Source organism: Morus notabilis, unplaced genomic scaffold, assembly GCF_000414095.1.
Source record: "Morus notabilis unplaced genomic scaffold, ASM41409v2 Scaffold3120, whole genome shotgun sequence".
Lineage (NCBI taxonomy): Eukaryota > Viridiplantae > Streptophyta > Magnoliopsida > Rosales > Moraceae > Morus > Morus notabilis.
This window is the reverse complement of record NW_010367243.1, coordinates 35,469-47,155: the sequence shown is the minus strand read 5'-3', so window position 1 is coordinate 47,155 and position 11,687 is coordinate 35,469. Positions and strand designations below refer to the sequence as shown.

Below are 11,687 nucleotides of genomic sequence, written 5' to 3'. Positions count from 1 at the left end.
GAAAAATAAAAAGTTTTCTCCTCTCGAGTAGAAAGAGAAACATTAATAGATTTTTTATACTGAAAATAATCTTTTGATAAAACTATAACGCATTTTTAAAAATAATTTATGTCTGAGATTGAAAACGTTTTCATTTTTATTTTTATTTTCATACAAAAAATAAAATCATTTTAAAACGAGTTTCAAATGCACCATTTGTTTCAGAATTAGGATATCATTATCTATGTACTCTTTTACTTAGACTTTGGTAGGGAAAAAAAAAAGTGTGGGAAGCGACCGGCCGTAGCTACTTCCTTTTTGTGTGAGCGTAGGGGTCTCCACATGTTAAGGAATGTTCGCATTTGAGCTGATGGAAGATGAAGCGCGTCACCTTAGACCCACCAAGAGGTAATGATGTTGAGTTGGTAGCCTAGAAATAGTCCAAAGCGTTTCCCATGAGACTCAAACTTGAGATGTCCCATCTACTAAAGCACTTGGGAATAAGCCAAATCCATTGCTCTAGGCTACCACCTTGGCAGTAGTCTTTTTCTTCGATTAGTCCTAGAGGGATTAAACTTTACCTCTATAATGTTATTCAATTTTCATCATCATTATTATAATATTCAGAGATGTTTTAGAGTATATCTATGTTAACTCCTTGAACGAGTTTAAAACTTCATCTTCTTTTGTCAGGTTGCTTGGAAAGAGGGATTTGATGAGCCTGGTGCTGAACATTTTGACCACAAGATTTATGGCTCGAAAAAGTGGATCGGAACCACTGAATGTGCTGCCCTTTTACGCTCCTTTGGGGTCCGGGCAATGGTGGTTGATTTTGGTCCTAAAGAGTTGGAGTCGCTTTATCTTAGTGTTCCAGGTTCAAGTGTTGGGGACGAGGTGAACGTTGTTATGTGTATGGGAGGAAAGAGGAGAGGGGTTGAAGTTTATGGACCAATGGATAGGTATGTTCTGAGAAAGAATCATAGTGTTCATCAAGGAGATTCCAGTGTGCAGGAAAGGGCTAGTTCTTCTGGTGTGCAGCTTGGTGGCTCTTTGGGTAGTGAAAAGAATATCACAAGAAAAAATAGGGGTCAGCAGGTTCTTGTTGACTGGGTCTGGAATTACTTTTCTAATGAAAACACCACTAAACCCGGCAATCGTTGTGTCATTGTCAGTGAGAAAGCGTAAGTCCAATCTTTGTAGCCCAACATGGAAATTGTTATGTTGAGTATCATGTTTGGATAGCATTCATTTTGAATGCGTTCTAATGTTTTGTGAGCTGTTGTGAGCAGGCCCTTGTACTTCCAACATGATGGGCATTCAAGAACTATTGTTGGAATTCAAATCAAATATCAACGAAACGGGGTTCAGCAACATAATCTCTTGATCTTGGACCCTGGTCATGTAAGTTTCATCCTATTCATTTTTCACTTAATTGTGGAATATGTGATTCCTTTTGCATTCTAAAAGCTGCAGTTAGGTTTTGTTGGTGAATAGAATTGATTAGTTCACAACACATAGTAATACGAAGAATTCCAATTTTAGATGGATTTAAGGTGTTTTCTCTTTACCCTTTTTTTGGAAAATCTTAGGCTTCAACTGAAATCAGAACTTATATCCTCTTCTTGACAAATGTACACTGTTGTTTTGATGTTTGGTTGGAGGATTCAAACCATGATTTGAATCATGGTTCAAGGTTCGCTACAGTGTTTTCTCTCACAAAAAATACACGTAAATCAAAAATGATTCTAATAACATGATTCTGATCCATGAACCAAACGTTTCCGACTGAACTAGGATAACTTTTCCTTAAAACTAATTTCAGGAGCTCACTTTGTGAAACACATCATTTTTTTTTTCTTCTGATAGTTAAAACACTTCATTATATTCTCAGTGAACCTGCTGTAGTATATGCCTTGTCAATAGCATCGCCATTATTTTCACTTTTCTGCCACATGATTACAGAGAACTGCCGCCCTTGAAAAATCGCTTAGAGAAAATGTAGGATGGCAGAAGTTTATAAAGAGAGGAGTCCACACACTAAAAAAGCCGCAGTTCCAGGTTATGATTACCTAAATAGTACTTTTCACCTTTTCCTTATTTATTTATTAATTACTTGAATGACCTTTTCCTTATTACTTTTTGAGGACTGGGCTTGATGTGATTATTTATATTCAGTTATGTTATGTTGATCCTGGAATTGCTACTGGGGAGGATATGGAATCGCTCAAGACAATAAACAGTGTATTTCTCGAAATCTAGAAAATCTTTTATACTCCCGATCAAGGTTAGCAATTTACCACAAGGTTAATGTGTGCAACTTGGTTGGAAATAAGGTCCAGACAAGGTTTTCCATAGCCGGGAAATATGTTAATTTATTAACATGTAGGACAGTAAAATAGAAATCTATTTACACTGTTTCTTTGAAGTTGGCTCAAGTATGGGGATGAGATGGTGCAAGAACAAACGATAAAATCAGTTGACAACCAACGACAGCAAAGATGGACTTCAGGAGCCACTGCCAGAATTCAAGTCAATTATCTGTAACAGGAGGCAACTACACACAATCTGATGACTTTGGAATTCAAGTTCCAGATGCTGTTGAGATTTCTCACCAAGTTTTATGGCCGGAATAGACTTCAATACAGTCCCTCATATGCTATCAAGTTTGTGTGGTATCTGAGTTTATGATTGTATAAAACCTATGCGCAACTTCATTTGTGTAATTCTGGATAGTAGGCCGCCACAGTTTTTCAGTTGTTTCTAAAGCACTCACAAAGGCTTTCTCAGACTTGGCTTCAAGAGCACTTGTTGCTTCATCTAAGCAGCAAAATATCAGGCTTCTTTAGCAGAGTTTTAGCAATGCCTATTCTTTGCTTTTGTCCTCCTGAAAATGGGCAGCTCTTCTCCCCAACAACTGCGTTATAGCCATCAGGCAAATCACTTATAAATTCATACATGTTTGCTTGCCTTAATACCTTATGCCTATTCTTTGCTTTTGTCCTCCTGAAAATGGGCAGCTCTTCTCCCCTACAACTGCGTTATAGCCATCAGGCAAATTACTTATAAATTCATACATGTTTGCTTGCCTTAATACCTCGACAAACTCGGTTTCTGAAGCCACATTGTTGCCGTAGCAGATATTGTCTTTTATCTCATTCCCGTCAATAATTATGCTTACTTCTTGAGGATCATAGAACCGGAGCAGAAGGATGAAGATTGAAGAGTTTCCAGCTCCACTGGGGCCAACAAAAGCCACCTTGGACCCAGCTTCAATCTGTAAACTTAATTTGTTGAGAAAAATTACTTCTGGTCTTAATGAGTATTTGAATTTAACATTTCGAAATTCAATCCTCCCTCGGACCTTAGTGGAATTTGGAAGCTCTTGTGTATCTGATTCGATTTCAGTTTTTCGGTCAAGGGATTCAAATGGAGGCATTAGTACACTGATGGCAGAGATGAGATGACAGTAGGAATAGGTGTCCAGAATTCTGTTATTAGAGGCACTATGAGAGAGAAGATCTGATACTATGATCGAGAAGATCTGATACTATGATCTAGAAAAGTTGCTTGCTTATCGTGGACCAAAACAGCAGTGTACTGTAGCGCAACAGCTTGTGCAATGTTCCATAAACAGATAGAAACACCTTTGAGTTATGCCATACTTGATATGTAGATATGTGGCTTACATTTTTTTTTTATATTTTTGTTTTAGCTCTGATTGTGTAATTTGCATTTAGTAAATTGATGATGGTAACATTTAGTGAATATTTAAAGACTCTGGCTTACAAGTCATGCATGAGGCCAGAGATGTTGAAATCCGGGCAAGTTCCAAAAACGATTTTACTGTCGCGCGTATAATCTCAAATGATTTGCATTTTCTTTTCTTTTTGCTTTTTCTTTTTTCTGATAGTGCATTCTTTTGGAGATTCTATCCTGGATAGTAAAGCAGCTGAATTTGGGATGATGAAAGAGAGATGGTGATTTATTCTACTAATAAAATAGAGGAGCCTCTAGCATCATAACCTTTATTATCTCATACCTTTGGTCAAAAATCTCTATGACCAAAGTCATCAGAAACTACTCCTTCAAGGCCGGTGAAGAACATGCTAGTTTCCCGCCAAACTTTGAAGCTGAAATAGTCTTGAATAAACACCCTCAGATGTTATTAAACTTGAGTGAGAACCCATTTCCGCAAGCTCACCTTTGTCCATGACAAAAATGGTATCCGAGTTCATCACTGTGGAAAGCCTGTGAGCCACTGTGATCTGTGTGGTCTTGGACATTGTTATTCCACCACTTGTGTTTACATTTATCTTCTCCAAAGCATTCACAATGCTTCTCTCAGACTCAGCATCAAGAGCACTTGTTGCTTCATCTAGAAGCAAAATTGCGGGACTCTTTAGCAGTGCTCTAGCAATAGCTACTCTTTGCTTTTGCCCACCCGAAAGTTGGCACCCCTTTTCCCCGACCACCGTGTCATATCCATCAGGCAATGTACTTATGAATTCATGTATGCTTGCTTGCCTTGAGACTTCCACAATCTCGGTTTCTGAAGCCGCATCATTTCCATAGCAGATGTTGGATCGAATCGAGCTACTAAAGAGAAGAGGCTCTTGTTGCACCAATCCTATTTGTGCCCTCAACCATCTCAAATTGTACTTTCTTATGTCCTCATCATCAATGAGTATCCTTCCTTTAATGGGATTGTAGAATCGGAGCAAAAGGGCTAAAATGGAAGATTTCCCAGCTCCGCTTGGGCCAACGAGAGCCACCTTGGACCCTGCCTTAATTTGCAAACTGAAATTGTTGAGTACAGTTACTTCCGGCCTTAATGGATAGATGAACTTGACATTTTGGAATATAATACTCCCTTTGATCCTATCAAGATGCGGCCCTTCTGGCGTGTCTGGTACAATTTCAGTTTTTCGGTCAAGGGTTTGAAATGCAGGAGTTAGTACACTAATGGCAGAGATGACAGTAGGAAGTAGTGTCCATAGTTCTGTGATCGAGGGCACAGTGAGAGAGAATATCTGATAAGATCTTATGCCATCTTCAAAGCTTGCTTGATTTCGATGCACCAAAATCGTTGTGTACCACAGTGCAACCGCATGTGCAATGTTCCACATGCAAAGGGAAAGGCCTTGAATTATGCCATACTTGATACTTTGTATCCTGCTCTTCCTCATGGGACTTTCTAGAGACTTCTTCGCTTTCCTGAGTATATGCTCTTCGTGGCAAAAAGATCCTACAGTTCTTATGTTGGTTGAAGACTCGGAAGCAAGGGCAACAAGTTCAGAATGTGACGCGGCAATGTCACCTGAAAAGCCTTTAGTGGACTTGGCTTGGATTAGGCCGCCAATGAAGTGGCAAGGCATCACAGCCCAAGCAACTAGACCCATTCTCCAGTTAACTTTCATACTTACAGTTGTTGCAATCAGTATGGAGGAGATGCACTGTACAATAACCGACATACGATCTGCAATTATGATCTTGATCATGGTCGTGTCACTGATAATTCGCGAAGTAAGTGAGCCAATGTTGTTCTCAGGTTTCTCAAACCACGCCACTTCATTGCGTAGTACTTCTGCAACATTTGGATGTAACAATTATTAAATTTATTCGCCAAAAAAAAAAAAAAAAAAAAAAAACAGAAATAAAAACAAAACAGAAAACAAACTTCTAATAAAAAAACCAACTAGGAAGGTACTCAAAGGGGTTTAAGTTGCTGATGTTAAGTTTACCGATCCTCCTAAAAGTTTAAGCAAATAACTTGTGGCTCAAGTTAAGAGTACCTGAATATAAACCTCGCCTTAGGTTTGCCATCGCCTTTTCCCCAACCAATCCAAAGAAGTAATGTTGCAAGGTGTGGGAACATAATGAAAGCAACCCAATTACAGAAAAGATTAGTGAGTACCTTCCAACTTGTCTCTTTGCATCCTTTTGGTAATATGCTATTCCTATAGTGATAATATAATATCCAAAGACAGGTTTTGAAATTCCTGAGAAAGCTGCTGCAATGGAACCAACAGCAACCTTTGCCAGCTCTCTCTCTCTTAAGCCAAACCAGATTCTAAAGAATATAGCAGTTTTCCTTCTACTTTCATGTTCCTGATCTTGCTCGGAAGTCTCTCTGAGATGAATCTCGGGCTTTGTGAGTTTCTTTTCTTGTTCCGTGTCGTTTTCAGATGAAAGCTGGTGGTGGAAACTTTCAGTTTCTTCAGAAGAACTTGTAGTAAATCTGTTAGCCAGTTAACATTACGAGAGTTATATTCCATTTTCTTCTTATAACTTACTACTTATCTATGGGGACTTGTACCCTATTGACATTTAAAATCCCTTTTTTTTTTTTTTCTGAACTTGGGTAAGGGGATTTGAACTCTACGACTTATGGTCTAGTCAGGTGTGAAATTGCCGTTAGCTATGCCTGCAACCACTAAATTCTAAATTTTATATCTCATATTTTTATAAAGTTTCAATTGTACCCCTTCATTAGCAAGAAAAGTTATATCTAAAAGATTATGATTATGTCCTCATTGAATAAGAAATTTTCTGGCTCTGCCACTGCTGCTTATGTAAAGCGAAATATAGTTAACCTTGATTGATGAACTGGATTAAGGTTCTGCATATGGCACAAGTTGTTGTAGAATTTGCTGGTATCTAGGAGGCTGCTGTGAGTTCCAGTCTCTATAATCTTTCCATTTTGTACAACTGCAATTATATCTGCATTAACAATAGTTGACAACCTGTGTGCGACCAAGATAACTGTCCTTCCCTGCATCGCCCTCTCGAGGGCGTCTTGAACAAGTTTCTCTGACTCAGTATCAAGTGCACTTGTGGCCTCATCAAGCAAAAGAATTGGAGGGTTTTTAAGGATGGCTCTTGCTACTGCTATTCTTTGCTTTTGCCCTCCTGATAACTGAACTCCTCTTTCTCCTACCTATCATGAGAAAAGTAAATGCAATGTTTTTGATGATGGAAATAAGCAACAAATGGTGCTTTATACATTGGAATGTATTTCGATCACAAATGAGTTCTTCTTCCTTTATTTTTCGTATTTTTTTCATCTCTCATGATCTTTGTTATTGCTTTCAACATGTTCTTGTTGTTTCTGTAATGTTTCTAGTCGTTTATAGAACCTTCCTGTCGTTCTTAAATTTTGATGTCAGTTTACAATTTTTTTTTTTTGGGTTCCCACCGTTTTCAAGTTGTCTGTTGCTCGTAAATATTTTTTTTGTTTTCAAAGTTTTCAGCCATTTTTTTCATCTTGTTCAGGTTTAATAACGTGTACACATATTGTTGCTGTTTTCTGGTTGTTGTCGTTTTTTTAATTTTTCTGTGACATCAACTATTTTCATTGCTCATGTTTATCGGTCTCGTCGTCGTTTTCTCGCTATTTTCTTTTTCGGGCCGGCCCTTAAATTCCGTAATAGTTACCATGTGGTTGTCGTTTTTTCATGTTTGATGTCCTTTTCTATTTTATTGGTTTTCCCCCTTTTTTTTTTTAAAGAGAAATTGATCATTTTTTCTGATTATCATTGTTATTTCATGTTAAAGTGTCAGCGTACACGGTTCTATTATTTCCAGAAAACAATTGCCTTTGAGAACTATTTATAGAATCTGACCTCTTCGAAGTACCGATTTGGAAATTGAGATATAAAAGAATGTGCATTAGCCATCTCTGCTACCTTCTGGATCTGTTGGTCATCAGCATCCATGTTACCTATTCTCACGTTGTCTTTAACGGTTCCTGAAAAGAGTGCTGGTTCTTGGGAAACTAATCCTACATTTCTCCTCAGGTACTTCAAACCCAGATTCTTAATGTTATGATCATCAATCAGAATTTCCCCTACACGGTTTACTTCTACAGATTAGACACCTATATTCAGAACTTACAAATAAGATAAAAGATAAATAATTTTGAGAAGTTGATCAGCTACAAAGAGAGTATCAAATTACAGAGGACAGATTATGTTACGAATAAATAAATAAATAAACTGTTATTTATCACCAGCGGCAATACATCATCACGCATGATAACATAATAAAAAAGTCGTATAATAAAATTATAATAGTTGGGCACCACATTGCTATGTTACATTTCTCATATGCATATGCATCACCAATGATGACAGACAATATTCTTTTTTTTTTAACACATCGGAAAAGAACCAACTTTATGAACCCCTAGTCCCCTAAATATCAACTTTATGAACCAACTTAAGAACCATCCAACTTATTAAAAAAAACATAATAATGTTAATGTTGCACCAAAAAAAAAAAAAAAAAAAATTTAAATTTTGCCCAAAAAAAAAAAAAAAAATTTAAATTTTGCCCAAAAAAAAAAAAAAAAATTTAAATTTTGCCCAAAAAAAAAAAAAAAAATTTAAATTTTGCCCAAAAAAAAAAAAAAAAAAAACTTATTAATATAAATAAGCTAGAAAGTTTATGGCTAATTAACAACCAGCTAAAGAAAGAAAGCTTGGTTATGCTATTAAGGATGTCAGTAAAGATGGTGCCAACCTTTTGAAGGATCATAGAATCTTGACACTAGGGAGATTATAGTGCTTTTTCCACAGCCACTACTACCCACTAGAGCTACTGCCTTTCCTGCTGGAATTGACAATGAGAACCCTTTAAGGATCTCTTTCTCTGGACGGGATGGATAGGAAAAATACACATCGCGTATTTCGATGTTTCCATCAACTTTCTCAAGTGTCATTCCTTCAGAATCATAACTTATAACGGGTCTCCTTTCAATCACTTGGAAGACTTCACTTCCTGCTGCCTTGGCTTGATTGAATATTTGCATATCAGGTGCGGCATATGTAAGTGCTCTGAAATTTAAGCAAAGTGAGATTAGACTTAGTTTACGATAGTTGTTTGCTTTAGGTAGAAACAAAGATGAAAGTTAATAGAAAGTGAGTTCCATGTTGTAAGACCCGCTCTCTGTTTGTGTGTGGTGCTAGACATTACTGGTGCTTCCTTGTATTGTTCTTGAAAAGATACTAAAATAGCTGTAAAAGTGCATTAATGGCATCGTAAAGTACTTTTTTTTTGTACTCTTACTAAACACGCCGCTTTTATCATGTTATGTGCAAAAGACTTATGAAACTTCCGAAAACAATACCAAACTGATGCAGTATACTCGAAGGATTGTGCTCTACACGAGTTATTTTTGAATATTATTTTGCTTACATCGCTCCGAAAAGAATGCTCATCACTGCAGCTATCATGTCTCCACCTTTTGCCTTCTTGTCAGTGACTAAGAAAGCTCCAACCCATATGATGAGAGCCCAAGAACAGAACGACACAGTTTGGAACATTCCTGTTCCAACTCCTTTTATTAGAGCCTCTCCTTTGCTTATGAGAAACTGTTGGTTCATGCACTGTGAGAACGCTTTGATTGCTGAATTTTCTCCAACAAATGCGTATACTGTTTTGATTTGAGATATTGTCTGTCACAAAGTCAAACAGTATACGGTAAAGAATGAAAATATTATACTTCACATAAATCAGTACAAATTTCAAGAGTTCTCTATGAACTCGGGACAGTATGGCCTATAATCCCCTTCAATTTTGAGTAATGGTGAGCGCACCTCCAACTCCACACCGGACAGCTCCGCATGAAATAGAGCAAATCAGTCCCATGAGGTGGGACACTCTCTTTATTTCAGTGCGGAGCTGGATAGCTTGACTCAGTTTGGTGATAGAAATGACCATGTGACTTGCACATAGTAGCGAAACCAGCCTTTCATTTCAGTAAGAGCGTATATTAAATTTTTTTTAATAAATTATTTTAGTGGATGTATATAAGAAAATATATTTATTTTAGTGGGGGTATAAGTGTAAAATTTTAAAATTTCTAAAGGTAATATTTTTTTTAAAAAAAATTGAGTGGAGGCTGAGCTGTACTTAAATGATATTAAAATGATATTAGGGTGGGTAAAACAGTCATTTGCCTTAAAAATTATATATGATCTTATTATTGTTGAAAAACTGTTACCTGTTCTACCATAGATGTTGCTTGTGAATGGCAACCCATTTTGGCAGCTGAAATAGTGTTCATTTTCTTGGTGTAAGTGGCTCCAATAACAAGAATCAGAGGGACAACCATGAAGGTAAGAAGTGCTATTTGCCAAGAGCATATGGCAGCAATCAAAATTCCCGAAAAGAACGTGGCAAAGCTTGAAAGAAAATGGCCCAACTACAAGTGAAATAATTATCAATAATGTCATTTTAACGACTTTGAAATTAATGTAACGATAAGAAGGATTAGCCAGTGTTTGAAGTATCTTTGTACCTTCTCCCCAATGGCATCCTGTATGATACTCATGTGATTACTAATTCCACTAATGATTTTTCCACTTGTTAAGTCTGTGTCAAAGGCCCCGATTTCCTGACTAAGTACTGCTTTTAGATAAGCTAATCTTAGACGAGCCAATTGTCTTTCACTTGCATACATCCAACATCCAATCTCTGATATTCCAAAGAAAATAGCATAAATAAGAAGTTCAAAAGGAACCAATAAACTTCATTACCCTTGGTAATTTTTCTCTGACTTTTATGGATATCTTGTAAAGCATCATTTCATTTTCAGTTTTTTATTAGATCTTTATAATACATTATATGATGATCAAGATTCAAGCATGCTTGAAGTGTTAAGAAAATTTACCAAGGATTCCAGCTGGAAAGGTAGCAAAAGCCATGTACCATACGTATGGAATAACCTAATCAACAAACGAAAGAAACCAACTATTTAGCATGCAAAATTAGGCCCACTATATCTATATCTATACCCATACACACACACATAAGAAATATAATCTATAAAACCTGTGCTGAAAACAGAATCTCGACAATCTGTCAAGACCAATGTGATAGTATAGTTTTAAACAAATAAAGCAATGCTTTGAAAACGAAATCTCGACAAAATCTATCAAGTTTCATGTCATGAAGACACAAACACATGTGATAGTGGGGATTGATTCAGAGCAAAATAACTAAGCAAAGAAGTGATTTAGAAACCAAAAAAAAAAAAAAGCACTAAGCAAAGAAGTGATCAGTGAGAAATCTATACAACCTTGTAGAGGGCGTTGACCGTGGCATGAGTATCATTAATGTTGTCGCCGAACGCATTGAGTGCTTTGCCAAGCAACAAGTATCCAATGGGTTGAGCCATGCCATGAACAACTGATCCCAACGTCCCAAATGCCATCAAACTCCAATCCCATGCATCTGCATAGCTCAGCAGCTTATGAAACGGCAAAGCAGCTTTGGCTATAATGAAATTGTCATCTTTTTTCTTCTCGTCGACCTTTTCCGCTTCATCAGTGAGTTTTTCTTGGGGCTGGGGGTTAATTTGCAACATATTTTGCGTGCATGTGTTGTTGACTATGTATGACTACAGTTCTATTCGTAGCATCTTAGCGTTTGTATCTCCATATTATATAGATGTTATGAGAATAATCCAAAGGAAAGGAATATTTTGTGGATATACTTTGGCCTTACGATAAAATAAAGAAGGAATTTTTTATTTTGCGTTTTGGTTGCGTATTGGTGTTTTATTGCATGCATGTCAGCCGAAAAGAACATAATATAGAGTAATTATTGACCTTGTCCGACTGTTTATGGTTGTCTGACATAGAGATCCAAAACAATTACTCCAGCTGAGTGGCCGGTTCTCAATCAAAGTTCATTTCCCATTCCCA

At 36.9% G+C, this 11,687-nt stretch overlaps 2 protein-coding genes across 2 annotated transcripts; one reads left to right on the top strand and one right to left on the bottom strand.

Moving 5' to 3' along the window:
• Positions 1-356: 356 nt before the first annotated feature.
• Positions 357-2,936, top strand: LOC21385448 (zinc finger with UFM1-specific peptidase domain protein). The gene is made up of 5 exons (XM_010112161.2): positions 357-404; positions 673-1,160; positions 1,269-1,380; positions 1,942-2,037; positions 2,155-2,936. Exons 1-5 carry the CDS (start codon positions 357-359, stop codon positions 2,236-2,238), a joined length of 828 nt encoding a protein of 275 aa, XP_010110463.1. The 3' UTR covers positions 2,239-2,936.
• Positions 2,937-4,085: 1,149 nt separating this feature from the next.
• Positions 4,086-11,347, bottom strand: LOC21385446 (ABC transporter B family member 19). The gene is made up of 10 exons (XM_024174839.1): positions 11,060-11,347; positions 10,652-10,706; positions 10,280-10,455; positions 9,983-10,183; positions 9,175-9,434; positions 8,500-8,813; positions 7,602-7,825; positions 6,573-6,916; positions 5,772-6,217; positions 4,086-5,563 (listed from the first exon to the last, which is right to left on the bottom strand). Exons 1-10 carry the CDS (start codon positions 11,345-11,347, stop codon positions 4,086-4,088), a joined length of 3,786 nt encoding a protein of 1,261 aa, XP_024030607.1.
• Positions 11,348-11,687: the final 340 nt, after the last annotated feature.